The 21,012-nt window shown below is 39.6% G+C and overlaps 1 protein-coding gene across 1 annotated transcript in view; it reads left to right on the forward strand.

The window, feature by feature from the left end:
- Positions 1–21,012, forward strand: part of angpt2b (angiopoietin 2b) — a 99,739-nt gene that overhangs the window by 71,883 nt on the left and 6,844 nt on the right. The window contains exons 6-7 of the mRNA XM_028818910.2: positions 6,794–6,895; positions 20,475–20,641. Of these exons, the coding sequence (XP_028674743.2) occupies positions 6,794–6,895; positions 20,475–20,641 (269 nt within the window). The remainder of the gene's footprint in view (positions 1–6,793; positions 6,896–20,474; positions 20,642–21,012) is intronic.

Consider the following 21,012-nt stretch of genomic DNA (forward strand, 5'->3'; position numbering starts at 1 on the left):
GCCGTTTAACTTAACACACACATCTGTGGGATGTGATGTAGAGGAAACTTTATTCTCTGGGAAAAATTAAGATTGAGACAGAACATGGCAATATTAAACAGACAGAGTCCAAGCAGGAGAGCTAATCTGAGTCCCTAGAACTGTTTGCACTTCCATTGTGTAGACTTTCTCTTAGCTCATTTGATTATGATATATACTTAAGCATAAAACTAATTATTGCACAAAATAGGATTTAATTTAGATTATGCATGTTAAGATGCTGAGGCCGATTGCACAGTGGTATCAGTGAAGCCTTACAGTAAGGAGACCAGGGACTGCATCCCAGATCCTCCCTGCGTGGAGTTTGTACTACAGTGTATGTTCTCCCCATGTCTGCGTGGGTTTCCTCCCACGGTCCAAAGACATGGAGGTTAGGTGGATTGGCGATACTAAATTGCCCTAGTGTGTGGTTGGGGTTGTATGTGTGTGTGTGTGTGTTTGCCCTGTGATGGACTGGCATCCTGATTAGGGTTTGTTTCTGCCTCCTTGTGCCCTAAGCTGACTGGGATCGGCTGAAGCACCCAACCCTGTTCAGAACTAAGCTGGTAAGAAAATAATGATGATGATATTTAACTGATTGTTACCTACATTTAAAGTAGATATACATGTTCATATAGGTCAGAGACAAATATATTTAGTTTACAAAAGCAGTAAATAAAATGAGATCATTGCCTGAAACATTCATTCCTAAGTACACCTAAGGTAATTTCTGTGCTGTGCTTCAAAACATTTAAAGTCATTATTTCTGAAGCCAGTTAGTTCATTGGCTATGAATTTCTGTATTTTCAATAATGATAAATAAGTGTCTTTCAAGGTTAGTAAGAATGCTATTAGTAAGAAAAATGAAAAAGTACCAAGTCTAGAAAATAGGGCAGATTGCAATAATGCCTTTGCTTGCCAATAACAGTTTTACAATTCTATGTATGTAAACTGTTATAATAATACTAGTCATTTAGCCCGTTACAATAACGGGCGCTAGAACAGTAGTGCAGAAACATTAGTAGGAACAGTCTATATTAAATGGCAAGGGACTTTGACTTCATTCTTTTTGTTGGTCGTATTTTTCTTTCTTTCAGCCTTTCTTTTGTTGCTGTTTACTTGCTGAGCTGACCGTTCTTCATGGGCTGCCGCCGTGTATTGTGTGTCTTTAATTTTCTGTGACAGTAATACTGTCTTGTACAGCTCTATTCAATAAGGGTGCCCACAAAAAGGTGAGCTTCAAAAGGGCAACCTCAATTGAGCGCGGCGAATAAAGGCGTTCGTAGATAATTTAGTTCAAATGGCTCTGGAATATGTGAAGAGCAACAAAGGTACAGATCTTTATTTACGCGTGCCTTTATTCACTGCGCCCAATTGAGGTCGCCCTTTTGAGGCTCGCCTTTTTGTGTGCGCCCTTATTGAAGGATACCGTCTTGTACGTCCGCTGGTTTGTACGTCCGTAATATACCTTTAATTTTCTCTGGCGGTAATACAGGCATGCGCGTCTGTAATATGCCTTTAATCTCCTCTGACAGTAATACTGGCTTGTATGTGGCTGTAATATGCGTCACTGTATTGTGTACCTTTAATTTCCTCTCGCAGTAATACTGGTTTGTATTTCCGTAAAACGCCTCTAACTTTCTCTGACAGTAATATCGCGAGTCGCACCGTGCCCCGCGCATGCGCACTTCATCAGAAGACACCCACACACGGACACCTGGATGCACATAGGGATTTTATATATATAGATGGGTTTACTTGTTTAGTGTAAACAATTGTTCAAATACATATTTAGAATCAATTGCATTATTTGTATATTTTTGCAAACACTTTTAAGGTGAGGAAGCACTGTTGATTGATATAATCTAAAAAGCAAAATCTAAGCAGCTGTTGCCATGTTCAAAGAAAACACCACATATGGAATTGTGTTGTCTGACTGTTAGTCAGAGCCAGAAAATGGATGATACAGTAAAAATGGGAATATCTGGCAGATACCTTTGGCAAACAGACCAAACAGGATTGAAATTCATTACAATTGCTGACATATACGTGGAAGAATCAAAAAGTAAAGGCAACTTACCCTTTAACACCAGTAACTGTGAGCAGATGAACTCAACAGTTGTTTTGCTTCCCTACATAGTCTCCCTGCAGGTCGATGCACTTCTTATTATCGCATCACTAACCTTCTTCATTCTTTGGAAGAAGAAGAGTTTTGGCTGCTCCTAATGCAGGTCTGCACCACTTCTTTAACCTCATCATCAGAGGTATATGTGTGACCGTATAGTGCCTCTTTAAGTGGACCAAAGATGTAATGGTCACATGGTGCTATTCAGTGATGTAATGAGGTATGTTCAACACACTGGAACTGCAGCTGTTTTATTGCCTTGACTGTTCTGGCTGCTGCATGGTTACGTGCACTGTCATAGAGTAGCAAGACTGTTTATGACAGCATTCCTCTTCTTTTTCTGCTAATTGCAGGTTTCAGTTTCTCACCAAGAATAGCAAAGTACAATTCACACGTCAGTGATTGTCTCTTTTCCTAATGTGCCAGAATTGGATCCTTCATGTCCCAGAATAAGGCCATCATGACTTTCTTGACAGAAGGATGTTGCTTGAATTTCTTCTTTTCTTCTGAAGAAGATGAGTGTTCCCACTGCATCCTTTATCTCTTGCTTTTCAGCTCTCAGTGATGGACCCATGTCTCATCTCCAGTGACAATACACTCCAAAACACTCATATCTTCTTCATAATGTTTCAGGAATTGAGTCAAAACCTCCTCGTACTGTTGTTGATGCAGATAAGTAAGCTTTTTGGATACCCTTTTGTGGGCAAACTACAGTACTCCAGGTCATCATCCACTATGGCATGTGCAGATCCATAGCTTATATGCAAATGTGCAGCAACAACAAACAATGTAATCTGTTGGTCTTCTGTGATGAAGGCATTCACCATGTCAGTGTAGGATTATGAGCACAATGTTGTTGGTCGACCAGATCAAGTTCCATCGGTCACACTTGTTCTAAACTTTAAACCTTTCTACCTATTCATAAATATTTCCTTGAATCATGCTGTTTTCACTTCTGCATTGAGCCAACATCCTCTGGTGAATTTCAGTGAGGTTCACTCCCTCTGCTCAAAGAAATCTCACTATGACACATTATTCAACAATGGTGCATTCCTATGGTTGCAGTGGAGTTTCCATTTCATTTGACCTTGGCTTGAACTAGACTAATGGCAGAGTGCTCTGCTGTATGTGTCCAAATTGCCCATAAGCCACAGAGAATGTTTTATTATTTTGTGTAAGCTTCTGTCCATTGCGGTTACAGCATAATTTTTAGTTTTCCTTTACTTTTTGATTTAAACATATAATATATATATATATATATAGTAAGGTTTCTAAACTCTTTTGGGACTCCCCCCAACAGGACCACATGCCGAAGAGAGTCCCGAAGTGCGATTGCTGCGTCTGTGGAAGACAGCTTCTCCGTTGCCGGGGTAACTGCAGGCTCCAAGCGCTGCAGCGGCTCGCCACAAAAACAATTCTGAGCCAACCATGTTCACACTATAAGTGCCTGTCATTGATGGATGATGTAAGGAACATTATAAATGCAGGGAACAGTATTACTTGGCCATGATCCTACCTGATTGCTGTGTCTGTGTATAGGAAAGTAGTAGATTCTGCTACAATAAATAACCGTGCTGTATAAAACTGGTAGTATACAGTGCAAAGAGATTCTAGTCTGTCTCTTACCTTCAACAGCTTTTAATCCTTACAGCAAAAAGATAGTATAGAAAAAAATGATTAAGTTAGTCTAATTCTATTTCTTTCAAAACTGCTTCTTTCTTCAGGAATTTCTGTGCCCAGTGATAAACTGGTGCCCCATTGATGGTTTTGTGTTCGCCTTGTGCTCAGGTGCTGCCAAAATAGGTTGAAGGTCTTTGTGACACTTAACACTGTATGTCCATCCATCCATCCATTTTCCAACCCGCTGAATCCGAACACAGGGTCACGGGGGTCTGCTGGAGCCAATCCCAGCCAACACAGGGCACAAGGCAGGAAACAATCCTGGGCAGGGTGCCAACCCACCGCAGGACACACACAAACACACCCACACACCAAGCACACACTAGGGCCAATTTAGAATCGCCAATCCACCTAACCTGCATGTCTTTGGACTGTGGGAGGAAACCGGAGCGCCCGGAGGAAACCCACACAGACACGGGGAGAACATGCAAACTCCACGCAGGGAGGACCCGGGAATCGAACCCAGGTCCCCAGATCTCCCAACTGCGAGGCAGCAGCGCTACCCACTGCGCCACCGTGCCGCCTAACACTGTATGTGTATATTGTATTTTATTATGTCATATTTTATTAAATATCCATCCTTCTGTTTCGTACCTGCTTATCCAGTTCAAAATGAGGCAACTCTCAGCAGAAATGTGAGTAAGGCAGTAACAAGCTGTGGATACCATTCCATTGTAGGAAATATTTGCATGCTCACCCGTACTCATTCATGCTGAGCCAGTTTACATAACATTACAAATCATTCTCATGCCTATTAACTCAAATTCATTATTGTGGGAGGCGGGAGCCTATTCCAGTAGTAACAACACCAAGGCAGGAACCAACTCTGCGGCACAAATCCACTCACACAGTCACATTTTAATACACAAATTGTTTAAGTGTGGAAGGAAAACCAGAATATTGAGAGAAAAATACACACACATTCGGTGATAATGTGCAAACTCCACAAAGCCACCGCTCAGACTGGTACCTGAACCCAGGACTTTGGAACAGTAAGGGAAAATTGCAGGGCTACTGTATGTGTATTTTAAAAAGCAGGAAACATTAAAGCAATTATATACAGAAGGGTAATTTCAATTTTGAAAGACTGTTCACTGTCCCTCTAGGCCAAGAGTATTCAAAGAAAAAGTGAGTTACCTTTAGGCATTTTCTTCAGTGTTTAGATCTCCATAAATATTTTAGCAAAACTGAAAACAAATTTGATTAATTATATTAGTGGCATACTTGTGCTTGTTTGGATTGGTGAACATTTTTCTGGTATGCTTTGAACAGGAACTTTACATATTATATATATAATATATATATATATATATATATATATATATATATATATATATATATATATATATATATATCCATCCATCCATTTTCCAAACCGCTGAATCCGAACACAGGGTTATGGGGGTCTGCTGGAGCCAATCCCAGCCAACACAGGGCACAAGGCAGGAACCAATCCCGGGCAGGGTGCCAACCCACCGCAGGACACACACAAACACACCCACACACCAAGCACACACTAGGGCCAATTTAGAATCGCCAATCCACCTAACCTGCATGTCTTTGGATTGTGGGAAGAAACCGGAGTGCCCGGAGGAAACCCACGCAGACACGGGGAGAACATGCAAACTCCACGCAGGGAGGACCCGGGAATCGAACCCAGGTCCCCAGGTCTCCCAACTGCGAGGCAGCAGCGCTACCCACTGCGCCACCGTGCCACCCATATATATATATACACACAAATTCTTCCTGTTTTATCAAAGCAATTTTGTTTTAAGACAGCACATAATAATGAAACGTCTGTTGGGACACCCAAGAGAGTCTTACTTACATTCACGGGTCCCTCTATTGTAATTCTTAATGAAAGAGATAGATTTCAAAAGCCCATCCTTTCTGTTCACATGAAAACTGCTATGGAGGATTAATGGAAAGATCTACAAAATGATTTTTCAATTTTATTATTTTTACTTTTACAATGCAAATACACCCTTTTACCTTCTTACCCCGAGATGCCAAAACAACAATGAACATCTATGTCATTATACTTCCTGAATGGGCTTTTAAGAAAACAGGCCTGTTTATTAGGAAGAACTGAAATTACACTGCTTGTGTGTTGTTGGGAAAATGCTTTTTCTTTCCCAGACACCTGTGAGTTTGTAGTCCGTCAGCAGGGAAGTGTATTCGTTAAGCCTGTTGACAGTTTTTAAGAGTAAGTGCCAAAGCATTCATCTGCTCGCTCGCTGTCCTCACTAAAACATCAGCCAGGTGGCAACAGCACAGAGCCAAAAATTTCACATAAAAGCTTAGAAACTTCCTTCAGTGCTAACCCTATGTATAATAACAATTTATATTACAGCCAAGTCACCAAAATAAAAATTTAAATGTAGCTAGAGTATATGTGCTTATGCTAGTTCTAGTAAGTAGCATTTGTTGAGAAAGAGTTTAATATCAGATATTAGATGAGTGGATTACAAGAGAATGCCAAGAATGTGATTTCTGTAGAAGACAACAATTTCACAATCAGAATATTATCTGTGACCTCTCAACCATTTCTCTGTAAAACAATGTGTATAAACAAATTCTGAAGAAGGTAATAAATCCTTTCCCTGCAATAAAAACACATTTCTTCCAGTTAAAGACATCCTACACACATCAGCTCTTATCTTCTCACTGAAATTTGCAAAAACAGTACATACAGTATAGTTAAAAAAAAAAAAAAAAACAGAGAATCATGCACCCTCAGAATCCGAGGGGCAGTTAAGCTTGGAAATTAACATTAGAATTTGATCCACAGACCATTCTAAACTCATCCCCATAACCACTAGGCGACACTGTCTTGCCACTTTCTGACTGAGACCCTGTCTTAAACATTCATCCCAGATTCAAATGTTGCCTATTTCTTTTAATCCTTTTCAAATGTTTTTTTTCTTTTTCTGTTGTCTTCACAACTGAACCATTTCTTCTTTCCTGTAGGTATTCTGTGACATGGAAACAAACAAAGGAGGCTGGACTGTCTTGCAGCGTAGAAGAGATGGGACACAGGATTTCCATCGGACGTGGAAGGACTACAAAGTGGTAAGGAAACAAGGCCTCCACTATACAGCACTGCCTTTTAGCACTCAGCCCTCTCATAAGCCTTCTTTGTTGGAACCAGCAATGTCTGCCCAGGCGAAAGAATGTAATGTACCCCCAAGATACCAGAATCTCTTAATCTTTCTCCAAGGAGCCTTCTGCTAGAAACCAAACTATCAAAACAAGGTCAGTTTTTCCCATTTAGGAAATAGAGAAAGAACACAATATTCACATACAGATGTATGACCTTAGCATACCCTGGAACATTTCAACACAGCCAACAATGTCTCATGTAAACTACCAAAGCTGTATGAATGTTCGTCATCCCCACAGGAGTCCTTGCTCTATTTAGTTTAATTACTGTCTGGCTTTTGACCCTTCCTTAAGAAGCTCTTTATTTGCTATGAAGAAGTGTTCTCAGTCAGGAGAGTGACTGCACCTGGGATTTCTCTGAAGCAGATTACACACATGCAGATCAAAAAAACTGCAGCACAGGGGTTGCGATATTCATTTCTGGCCATCCCAGGGACAGCTTGAGTTTCTTGCTAACCAGCTCATTAAACATGTGCCAATTCCGGACATTAAATAAAATACAAGTTTAATTATACGAATACGCCACCCAAAAATGGTCATGTTTTCATTTTCTATCTAGTGCTTACCTCTTGTTTTTTTTAGTAATCGCTGAGAAAGAGTTTGGATCTCATGGTTTTTTTTTTTTGGAGAACAGAGATAACAAAGTCCTAAAGCAATGGACTTCTGTGGGCACCAAAGCTGAACAAACAACAAATAATATCAAAACATTTATAAAATCCATAATCCATATGTCATACGCTCCTAACATCTCAAGCAATTGCATTGTTTTGGTTAAAATATTCTTAAATAAACACCTTCTGGAAAATCGTCTCACGAGTTTGTGAGGAGCATGCACAAATGAGAAAAATCTTTTTAAGCTGATTACCAAATAAGAATATGAAGTCTTATCTCGAGTTTGTCAAAAGACACCTACAAAGCCTACAAAAAGTATTCACCCCCTTGTAAGCTTTCATATTTTATTATTATACAACATTGAATCACAGTGGATTTTTTGTCTGTTTTTTGAAAATGATCAACAGTAAAAGACTTTTTAATGTCAAAGTGAATACAGATCTCTGCAAAGAGGCTAAATTAACAGCAAATATCAAACCCAAAATAATTGACTGAGTTTGGTATTCACCCCTTTCAAGTCAGTATTTAGTAGATGTGCTTTTGTAGCCATGACAGCCTTGAGTCTGTATGCACAGGTCTCTGTCAGCTTTGCACACCTGGACACCGCCATTTCTCTATTCGTTTTTGCAAAACCTCGTCAAGCTCTATCAGGTTGCATGGGATTGTGAGTCAACAGCATTTTTTCAAGTTCAGCTACAATTTCTCCAACTGACTCGGCCACTCCTGGACATTAACATTGTTTTTAAGCTATTCACTTGTACCTTTGGCTTTAATTCTGAGGGTTTTGTCTTGCTGGGCAACAAATCTTCTCCCATGATGCAGGTTTCTTGCACACTGCATCAGGCTTTCCTCCAGGATTTCCCTGTATTTTGTTGCATTCATTTTATCCTCCACTCTTACAAGCTTGCAAGGGCCTGCTGCAGATAAGCATTCCCACAGCATGATGCTGCCACCACCATGCCTCACGATGGGGATGGTGTGTTTTTAATAATTTGTAGTGTTTGGCTTTTGACAAAGATGGTGTTTAGTCTGATGGCTAAAAAGCTCAATTTTGGCCTCACTAGGCCATAGCATCTTCCTTCAGCTGACTTCACAGTCTCCTGTGTGGCTTCCTGGAAACTCAAGCCAATATGTCGTATGTGTGGTTTTTTTTTTTTTATAACAGTGGCTTTTTCTTTACCACTCTTCCATAAAGCTGTGACTGCAGAAGCACTCGGGCAACAGATGTTGTAGACAGTCTTATATACTGTACCATAGTTTGCAACTCCATGTGAGCTATCATACGTTCTTTAGTGGCCTTCCTCACAAGTCTTCATTTTGCATGGACAACACTCTTTCCATGTGCCATACTCTTTCCATTTCTTAATGATTGATTTAACTCGACTCCTAGGGATATTCAGCATCCTCGATTTTTCCAGTCTCCATCCCTCTACATTTTAATCATCCTTTCACAGAGTTGCTCGCAGCATTCTTTTGTCTTCATTATGTAAGTTAGACCACAAGACTGACTCACCACACATTTCTAGATAAGGTGCATTTATACTGCAATCAACTGAAACCCAAGACAGATGATCTGCATTGAACTAATCATGTGACTTCTAAAACCAATTGGCTGCACCAGTGATGATTTAGTGTGTCATATTAATCAACTGACATGTTTCTATTGATCAGTTGTAACAATTCGGCCCACCACACTGAACCAAGATGATTGTTACCGCTAATCTGTCCCAATTTGCGGCAGATGATAAAAAGGTTAAGCCAAAATCACAACCCGTAGAGCCCTCTGTACACACCCTATTTTAAATGTTCAATCAAACCTGAACATTTATATTCTGAGACAAATATGGACATGAGGAATATATTACATCAAAGAAAAGACAGGAGAAAAAAAAACATATCAATCCCTTATGTGGTGATACAAAAAATATATCTACAGTAATCCCTCGCTATATCACGCTTCACTCTATCGCGGATTTTATATGTAAGCATATTTAAATATATATCGCAGATTTTTTGCTGGTTCGCGGATTTCTGCGGACAATGGGTCTTTTAATTTCTGGTACATGCTTCCTCAGTTGGTTTGCCCAGTTGATTTCATACAAGGGACGCTATTGGCAGATGGCTGAGAAGCTACCCAACTTACTTTTCTCTCTCTCTCTCTCTTGCGCTGACATTCTCTGATCCTGAGGTAGGGGGATTGAGCAGGGGGGCTGTTCGCACACCTAGACGATACGGACGCTCGTCTAAAAATGCTGAAAGATTATCCTCATGTTGCTCCCTTCTGTGCAGCTGCTTCATGAAGCGATATGCTTAAAAGCTTGAAGGGCACATATTGATTTTTGATTGTTTGTTTTTCTCTGTCTCTCTCTCTCTCTTTCTCTGCTCCTGACGGAGGGGGTGGGAGCTGCCGCCTTTAACAGCTTTGTGCTGCGGTGCTTCGCATACTTAAAAGCCAAACAGCCCTATTGATTTGTTTGGTTTTCTCTCACTTTCTGACATTCTGTGCTCCTGATGCGCACTCCTTTGAAGGGGAAGATATGTTTGCATTCTTTTAATTGTGAGACGGAACTGTCATCTCTGTCTTGTCATGGAGCACAGTTTAAACTTTTGAAAAAGAAACAAATGTTTGTTTGCAGTGTTTGAATAAAGTTCCTGTCTCTCTACAACCTCCTGTGTTTCTGTGCAAATCTGTGACCCAAGTATGACAATAAAAAAATAACCATATAATCATATGGTTTCTACTTCGCGGATTTTCACCTTTCGCGGGGGGTTCTGGAACGCAACCCCCACGATGGAGGAGGGATTACTGTATATACAATAAGAATACCCCCCCCCCCCCCAGTTCCCCTTCCAGAACTTATAAGTAAGTCCACAGTTCCAGCCCCTGTGGGCAGCAGGTGAAACGAAGAGTAGTAATAGGTGCTGACTCCTAGCAGCGAAAAATCTTCCCAGTAAAAGCTATACAGTCAGACTCTGCCATGATAAAGAACACAAAGGTCTTCGAGAAGCTCACCCGCGTCTGTGGGAAATAGCGGAACGCCCAATTTTCCAGTCAAAAAAGAATTACCGACTTCTACCTAACCGTCAGGACTTTAGAAGTTCCAGGACTTCGTCTCATGGCCCAGGCAGATGCTGATCTGCTTCGTTCGATTTTCCCCATCTTCTTCTTGGCTGTCTTCTCTCCCTTTAAACAGCGTGCTTTATGCAAATTGCTCCCCAAAAATGAAAAAAAAGGAAACCGGACGTCCCACCTCTGGGGTACCGCTGTCAATCTCAATCTGTAAGTACAGTCCCCACGAAGCCCGATCGACAGCAGAGAAACATATTATTTTTATTTATGTGGCAGTGCTACACAGTGTCACAAAATGCCAAATTAAATTCTAGTTCATTCAATGCTGTACAACAAAAAATGTGAAAACTTCCATACTTTTTATGGCACTGTAAATGATGACAAAATCTGTAGATGTTTGTATACAGTACTTTTCTAAGCTTTTTTCAGTCTATTGTATCATTTTTCCATTGCTTTTTATGTTTGTTTGACGTCTTGTCTATGTTTAAGAATTGGTGCTTAGGGCATTGAAATTAAATGTATTGAGTACATCATAAATATATATTAATGCTTACATGGAAAACTATGATGTAACAGGTGATATTTTAGATATAGCATCTTTTCCTTTTGATAGGAATCTACCAACCAAAGGGCATGTTTATTTCTGGTGGTTATAGACACCAAGAAAAAAAAAGATTTTAAGGTTTGGAGTCCTTCTGCTTTTAGGGATGGGTATTGGTTGGACATAAAGCTTTTGGCCAAGATGGAAAGAAAGAAGCAAAGAAAAATATGTGGGTTTACTGTATAAAAAAGGAAAAAGGACATTCCAATGTTCAGAGAAAAGTCAACAAAAATTAGGTGTATAGAATGTAACAAAGGCGCTATATAGGCGCCCGACCCGACACAGATGGACACCGAGACACGTATAAACACACCAATACTTTTATTTTTCTTCACCCGTGGGCGCACATCTTCCCCGTGACCCACAGGCAATACACAGTCCATAAAGCACCAATCCCACACTATACAACACTCTTTTTCTTCCTTTTACCACCACTCCTCCTCAAGCTTCGTCTCCTTCCTCCCAACTCTGGGTGGCTGGCCCTTTTTATATCCCAACCGGAAGTATTCCAGGTGCTTGACCACCTGGTCCTAATTGCCCTTCCGGGTGGGGCTGAAAATACGTCCAACTGGGCTGCTGACTCCCTGCAGCTCCCCCTAGCCGCCATCTGAGCCCCCAACCAGGCTGTGGAGGACTCCATCTCCCATGGAGCCATGCGCTAGGTTGGGGAGTCATCGTCCGCCAGGGAGGCTGCCACCAAGCGTCCCGGGGGAGGCATTGAACTGTCCATAGCTGCTCCCCCGGAACAGATGTAGCAGAGGCGTTCCTGCCGGGCATGGGACCCGGCTGTCCATTACAAGAATGAAAGAAACAAAGAAACGCATTTTTGAATGACTTGTCATCACTGAAGAAACATGGGACTCTGCTCTGTTTATAAAGAGTTCCTCTGGAGAGTAACAGTGATGTAAACACATATGGAGGTCTACATTAGATTGGTCAAGGAAAACATAATATAGAGTTTTAGAATGGTTTAGGAAAATGATCAATAATTACAGGACCTTTGTAATTAAATCAATTGCATAAACAGTTGACAAGTACATGCGGACAAGTACTCCTTCCCATGTGGCAAATGTTAACTTTTTCAGATAAAAACGAAACAATTTCACCCTTTGATCTAATAGTAGATTTTGATTTACCATTGTGGGAGATGGCCGGCTGTTTATCCCGGACAGCACCCCAGGCCGCTAGATGGAGTCCTCCCTGTGGCATGGGAGTGCCCCAAAGACCAGCAGGGAATTATGGACAGTGGAGTTTTTATTCCCAACCCTGCTGGACACCGTGGGGTCCACCAGAGGACGCTGCAGGGAGGCTCAAGGACTTATGCATGCCCTATAACCCGGAAACACGTCATCATCATATGACCAGAAGGGACGACGTGTGTCCGGGTTGAAGAAAAGGACTTTTAATCTGACCTGGAAGTGATAAGGACTCATGGACTGCTGGGCTGGAGCCACTTCTGGGTCGGAGAGTATAAAAGGACTCTGGGAAAGCCCAGACGCTGAGCTGAGCTGGGAGGAAGGGTGGCAACGCGTCTGGGAGTGGAGGATTGGTATTGTGATTAGTTATTGTATTGGTTATTGATTGTAGTGTACTTGTATGAATAGTGAGGAGTGTAGAGTGCTTGGTGCACATTATTATTATAAAATAAATAATTATAGTTTTACCTGGTGTTTGGAGTCGTACCTGAGGGTTCAAGGGAGCACTAATACGCTCTACTGCTACACCATCTATTGATATTCATTGTGAAAAGCATTGATTAATTAGATAGGCCAGTCTAATGTAAAATATCTCTTCATGACACCTGTTTAGTGTTTGCACTGCTGTTTACTCTGGAGAATATTCCAATCTCAGGGATCAAAAGAGGTCAATTGTTATTCAGCTGTCAGCTGATAATTCAAGAAGAGGGATTTTCCACCAGAACCAGTAAACTTTTTTTTTTAATAAGGCGTTCTTTCTAATTTCAAACCTCCAAATGTTTAATTATACACCAAATTACTCTTACAAGGTGGAAAACTGACACGCAGTGGAGTCAAATTCTTGCAGAACAAATGCTCATTGGACCAGGCCTTACACCCTTTAACAGACACATGGTCACATTCACATCAAAGAAACGTTAAAGTCAGTTCAAACCTGTCAAATCTATATCTGTGTAAAATAAGGAATCATCAAATATATGCTGCCCTAAATTAATTCCGGTGTTCTTATTATTCCAAATGAGCAAGCTAAATCATTTGAAACCATATTTTGTCTCATGAAAATTCACGTTGGTTATTCCCAATCAAGTAGCTTTTACTGATTACCCAGTACTCAAAATCCACTTTGCAAGTAAGACATCAGAATGTCTCTGTCATAATGTCTTAAGAGTAAAGTTAATATAGACAATCATCATTTTAATGAAAAACGGACCAAAAAGTATGTTGCTACAATGCTGTGAATTGTGAAATGCTTAATGTCCTGTCTGATCTGCAATGAACAGTGCAATGTGAGGTGCCTATGTTCAGAAGAGTTGTACTTTCAATGAATCTTAATGTGCATTGTCTGAAGACAGGAAAAGGAAAATAGTGGCTTTGAAATCAAGCCACAATCACAGCAGAAAAATATTCACCTGTTAACTAATTCAATTGATAATGTTAATTGTTAATAAAAAAACACATAATAGGCATTTACCTAAGTTTACTAGAGATAAATCAGTGGCTAATGTTACTGGATCTGTGAAAGAGGAAAACTGTTCGTGTTTTGACAGACTGTTCATAGATAGTGTCAGTCAGGCTGATCTCATATCCCTATCCATGGATGAATCAAAAGACAACCCAGATGTGGTGCAACAGTGCATTCATGTCTGAACTTTTGATGGAACAGCAGACACATGAAGGAGACATGCATGTATTTTGAGAAACTGAAATACCCTGAGGAAAAACGTACCCAGGCACAATGTAGGACTACACAGAGAGTGCCCAAGGAGCAATGACACAGCAGCAGTAACAGTCTGCCACTGTGCCAGTCATGTATGCTTCTTATATGAACAAAGACTCAGATATTGAAATAAATGTTTAAGCATTTTCGTGACTGTGATATCTTTTAAATGTCTTGCTGAGAAAGTCCTTACTAGATCCAGGCATTTGAAATGAGTTTAGTTACTGATTTTGATGGATTTGGACAAGGTGATGATGAAGTGGCATTCCTCTTTCTGCAAAATGTTTGACTTACCTCTCAATAAACTGTTAATCACTTTTATGAAATGCCTTTGCAGTTTTACCACTGCTAATCATGCAGGCTGACTTTGAATGTGAGTCTGTGAAATATCTGCACAGAGAAGTTGTACATTCTCCATATTTATGCGCATTTTTCTCTGGATACTCTTTTTAATCCCACATCATAAAGATTTTCATGATAGGTTAACTGGTAAAATTATTGTGAGTGGATTGATGGAGAGTGCTCTTGTTATAGGCTTTGGTCCACCACAATCCTACAAGAGATTGCACTCATTTGAAATTTAATGAATAGATTAGATTCTTAATGTTAATTCAAAAGTGTACCATAATGGGACAGGTTATTTAGTTGTAAAACAAAAGCCAAAAATATAGTAACACATAAATATATATTTGACATTTTAAAAAAAAATGCAGGTTACACTTTTATTGAATTCACTTTTCAAAATGAATTTTATATCCTCTGAAACGCAAGTTTGCTTCATAATACTCCCTTTCTTTCTCAGCGTTTCTTGCTTTGTGATTCTGCTTTATGTGTGAGACTCGGTATTAAATAAAGACTGAGTAATTAAAAATATATATGTGATAAAGTCCAACTGAATATGAATTTTAATTCAGGCAGTCATTTATGTCATGTAGATATCAGAGAAGTTAGTGGTACGACCTTACACCTCCTGCAGAATGGGTTCAAATCTTGTCCTGATCACTGTCCGTGTGTTGCTAATATACTCTACTTGTACCTGTACGGTGCTTTCTCTGGATACTCTAATTTATTTGCCTGTTAGGTTTAGTCAATACCCTAAAGTGGGCTGACATGAGAGAATGTGCTCTGCATTAGATTGGTGTCCCATTCAGGTTTGGTTCCTATGCTGTATGTTGTCTGGAAGGCTCCAGTCTCCACAACCCTGAAATGTGCTAAGCAGATTCAGAAGCTACATGGCTGGATGCATTTAGATCATTTGCAATAAAAACAAGTAATGCTAAAGGTCTATGAACCTCGAAAGTGTTTGTAATGTTTTAATAGCAGGCTTTTTCATATCCGTGTGAAAGATAAATCACATGAGGGAATTTGCAGCAAGCCAGAAATCTCAAATATTGTTCTTTCAGCCTTTCAAAATTCATCAAAGTGTTACCACCTGCAATGAAATGTACGGCTACAGTATTGCTTATAACTGCACCAGAGGGAGCCTGTTATCTTGCTTAGCTCATGCATTTCTTGCGTCTCATTTATCAAAGATTCCTAGATATTTGTGTGTTTTTACTCCTAAATCATCTTCCTTTGAACAGTTCATTTTGAATTCACTAAGGATGGCTTGAAAATGAAATTTGATTGTTATCCATGTGCATTTGTTGAAGAATACATAATTGTATTTAAACGTGTATATAAAAAAAATGGCATTCCAATGCTTGACTATAAGAAAATAGGAAGAAGGAAAAAAAACAGAAGAAAATAAAAATCACAAAAGCACAATTTAAACTGTGGATCATTACTTCCATGTGGATCATTAAGAGTTTTTGAAACTTTGAATTGGAAAAAAAACTGCATTAAATAAATAAAATTATTGCCAAGCCACACAATTGAACTTCTTTGAATAACTCAAAGCTAATTTTGCTTAGCGTTCAGAATATCAGTTTTAACTCATTAACCATCCATCCATCCATTTTCCAACCCGCTGAATCCGAACACAGGGTCACGGGGGTCTGCTGGAGCCAATCCCAGCCAACACAGGGCACAAGGCAGGAACCAATCCCGGGCAGGGTGCCAACCCACCGCAGGACACACACAAACACACCCACACACCAAACACACACTAGGGCCAATTTAGAATCGCCAATCCACCTAACCAGCATGTCTTTGGACTGTGGGAGGAAACCGGAGCGCCCGGAGGAAACCCACGCAGACACGGGGAGAACTCATTAACCATTGATTTTTATTTTATTTCCCCAAATTAGGTTTGCTTAATTAAAGTGCTTGTTCAGTACAGGGTCACAGGGACTCACAGGGACCAACTTCTGAACCAAATACCACGCCATTTCAGGCAACACTTGTATCCCACCCTCACTCTTTCATAACAGGCCAATTTGCATTTGTCAGTCTTTAGAGAAATGTACAAGAAGCTAATGGTATTATAAAGAAGGCGGTGAAATTTAGTAATCCTCATCCAAATGTGAAAGATGTGCTTAATCTTCATAACATCAATAAAAGCAGGTTTATCAAAAACATAATGGGTGCTCATCTACACATTTATTATTCAGTAAAGAAAGACAGGAAGCTTATCCTGGAGGATGTGGACCAAGACAAGAAAGGAGGCCACAATGCACATTCCTATACATAGACTATCTATCTATCTATCTATCTATCTATCTATCTATCTATCTATCTATCTATCTATCTATCTATCTATCTATCTATCTATCTATCTATCTATCTATCTATCTATCTATCTATCTATCTATCTATCTATCTAATGTAAATTTCAATTACTATAAAATAAAAAATAAATTCATTAACATTAACACAGAGCTGTCTGGACCAAGACAAGAAAGGAGGCCACAATGTACATTCCCATACATATTTAATTATTGTTTTATCTAGTAGTTTAGTATTATTTAGGAAGATTACAGCATGAAATCATTTTGTGACTGTGAGAAGTTGTTTTCTAAAATGCTCATAAGGCATTCATTGTGTAAAATAAGTTTTGAGATGGCTTTCTCCTCCATTCATACGAACATCAGAACAAGACCTCACCCAGTGGCAAAGCGAGAGCCAGCACTGCTCAGTTCCACACTCGCTCACTCGCTCACTCACATGAAGCAAGTTATTGTTGTGCCATTGCCATTAGCAGCAGCATGGTGGCTGTGAATCCCCAGCTGGGCATTGTCTATTTGGAGTGTGAATGTTCTTTCTGCCCACATGCGTTTTTCACCAGGAGTTTTTATGATGTTTCAAAGATAAGTGTGTTGGGTGCTTGTCATCTCTTAACTGGCCTAACGTAAGTGTCAGAGGGTGTGTGTGAATGTACAGTACCAGGCCATATTTGAGTCCTGCCTTACACCCTGACCTCATTTTACTTAAATGCTTGGTTTGGCAGTGATGTCCATCCATCTACTATTCTGTATTGGCTCTTTCAATCCTGTTGTGTATATAGTGTGTCTTACAAATGTGTGCATTTATTGTTTTATGTTCTATATTAATGCAGTGCTTTATTTTACTTTTATTAAAATGTTCTAAAATGTTACAAATTTAAAAGGAAGGAGTCTGTTTAGCCCATACTGACCCTCCCCATGCTGTTTGGGTTAAATATGGGAGTAAAAGAGAGAAGAATATAGTATTCTGCAGCTTTAAACTTTGGATTCAAGTTAAAGTAATTTAAAGCATTGTCCAAAAATAAAAAATGTCTAGACAAAAGTCCCACCACTAATAGATGTTTGGTGTGAAAACAAGTCTTGTTGGAATGTTGGAGCAAAGCAGCAGAGACACTTGTGATTAGTTTTCTTACTATATTTGTACTGTAGTTCTACTTATCCATGAAAAGCAATGCCTGGAAATGGCTCCACCTTGTGGATTTGCCACACTTTTCATATTCATTTCAGGATGCAGAGAAAAAAGAGCTCTTATTAGATAACATTTACAAAACCACTTAAGGCAATTACTGAGTAAATTTTTATACAAGATTGAGGACAGGGGGTGCTTGAGATTTTGTAACAAAAGTACAAATGTTTTCTTAAAATGTCTGTCAATGAAAAAATCAAGACCATAATAATGTGACCACTGATTTACTCTCATGCTTATTGGTGTTGACGATCCTCATTTAAATGAATCCTGTTCAGTGGGTGAGTCAAGGTTAAATTGATAAGACATTATACCTCATTGAGGTCTACACAAAGTTCTACCCAATACAAACAACCAGATCAGATCAGTTTGAAGAATCACTGAATAAAGTTGGACCACCGGTTTATACTTCATATCAAAAGCCTTTTCTACCATGGGTATAAGCTGGCAGACCACAAAGTCAGAAGAAGATAAAAGACCAAAAGATAACATCTTTACCTTAAGACAAGCAGGGATCAAAACCAAGAATCAAACTATCATGCAACAAAGCCCAGTATTCCAACCAAAATCAAAGTCTTAGGAACCTAATCAAGAATTTCTCAAACTAGAAAGAACCAAAATGGTAAAAGGTTTTAGAAACTTAGATGGGGAGTCTAACATGGCATTGTCTCAAACTGTGTTGGCACCCATGTCATATAATGTGTGCTCAAAATGCCAGCACCCATATCAAAGATACTGTAAGTTGGCATTACAGTAAATGCAAAATCTGAGTGTAAAATGAATAAGAAATCTCGAATAGAAATGGAAATAAATATGAAAGTGAAACTTAATACTACAGAGATCAAAACCCTCATGAAAAAAATGTTGATTAATACTGAATAAATTAAAGAAAATTAGCTAACGTAACATGACCAATTGATCTGAATGTTGCTAAATACTTAGAAAATATGAACATTCTATGTATGCGACTACGTAGGTTGATAAAATGGGTGGATAACTGGATGGATTAACACACACTTGCTCAATTATAAGTATTACAATTATAAGTAATTATAAGTATTATATCATAAGTTGGGATGTCTGGGACGTGAAAGGACCGGGAGAGCGCCAATACCTCCCCCGGGACACAAGGGGGCTACCACCCTGGGATTCAGTGGAGCTACAAGATTGGAGCTGGGAAGCTCCACCCTGTTGGGGCACGTGGCCACCGCCAGGGGACACCCAAACGTTCCAGGCAACATGGACTGCAGCACTTCTGCCACACCCGGAAGTGCTGCAGGAAGTTCGTTAGGAAGCACCTGGAGCACATCCTGGTACTGGATAAAAAGGGCCGCCTCACTCCACTCCAGGAGCCGGAGTTGGGGGGTAGTTTGACGGAGCTTGACGAGAAAGGAGTGGAGGCGGCAGGAGAAGAAAATAAGAAGGACTGTGAGTGATTTGTGCTGTACTGGAAGGAGAAAACACAATAAAAGAGTGTGTTTTGGATATAGCTGTCTTGGTGTCTGTTCATAGAGGCCGGTCTTCACAAAGTACACAGCTTAAATTGTCATTAACCCTTTACAGCAGGTATTACTAGCTTGTAATTCACTATTAAAACGTTATACTGATAGTGTAGTAAACAATTAGAGGAGCTACAGGTTAAGACATTAGATTTATATCCATATCCATGACTACGTCAGTTCAGTCCTCATTTTCAACTCTTCACCAAATTATTTTAGCCAAGTATGTGTCAGTTGTGAAGAACTTAGTGTATTTGACAACAAAACTTAAACTCATCTTTATCTTATAAGGTACCTGCCAAATGAACACAATAGCATAAGATAACATTCTTAAACTATTTTATTCCAATTCAGAGACATAGGGGGGCTAGTGTGGCAGCACTAGGCACAACTCAGGAAGCAGTCCTTGACAAGGCCATTTTAGAGCCTGCACATGGATACAGGTGGAATCACCAACTAGTCAAACCTGCTCATCTTTGGAGACATGGAAGAAAAAAACAGATTACTCCAAAGGGAAAAACCTCAGAAACACAAAGCACAACATATAGACTCGACGCTGACAACAATTGGGCACAAGATTTGAACTTAGGACACAGGATTCTTAAGGCAGCAGTACTCTATCCCACTAATGTAAACGAATGCTATTTTGTGAAGAGTAGGTGATCTGAACTGAGCTGGGTGCTACAGAGAAATATTTGTACTGAAGTTGTAGTTTATGCAGCTCTGCCTTGACAGTTTTTATTCCTGTTCTTTTGTATGATTATATCTATAATAATATAAGCAATAATTAAGGATGATGATCAGTGTCTTTCAGCACTGCCAATCCTACACACCCACACCCACATTTAAAGTAAAAGGCAACAAGAAGAAAATGATCTGCAACATTGCCTTCCTTCAGCACAGAGTGGTAACGCTGAATCTGTCTCTGGTCTTTCTGTTGCACAGGGCTTTGGTGACCCATCAGGAGAATACTGGCTGGGCAATGAGTTCCTCCATCAACTGACAAGCAGTAATACATACACTCTGCGGGTCCAGCTCAAGGACTGGGATGGGAATGAGGCTTTCTCACTGTATGAGCAGTTCAGCATTGGAAGCGAGGAGCAAAATTACAGGTACAGTAGGGCAAACTATAAGAAATGTGAGCATTCATAATGATAACTGTTGTCATCTTCAGTCTTATCTTAATGATTACACACTGTATAATGTAAATGAATAAATAAGAATTAAAATTCATTTTTTTGAAGATTTCTAGCTTTATAAAATTTACCTAAAACACTTTAAGGTTATTCATTTTCTAATGTTATATTGTGGATGACAAGCAGCAACATAATACCTCTGCACAGAAAATATAAAGGATATGTAGGAAAAAAGACAAAGTGAAGGATTATTGGACAATTTAAGATCATCTATTATTGAAGTTAGTTGAGATCTCCAAGCTGATTTTGAATTTAGAAACTTGTCTGGTAGACTGGTGGGTGGAGTG

This window comes from Erpetoichthys calabaricus, chromosome 14, assembly GCF_900747795.2.
Source record: "Erpetoichthys calabaricus chromosome 14, fErpCal1.3, whole genome shotgun sequence".
NCBI classification, from domain to species: domain Eukaryota; kingdom Metazoa; phylum Chordata; class Cladistia; order Polypteriformes; family Polypteridae; genus Erpetoichthys; species Erpetoichthys calabaricus.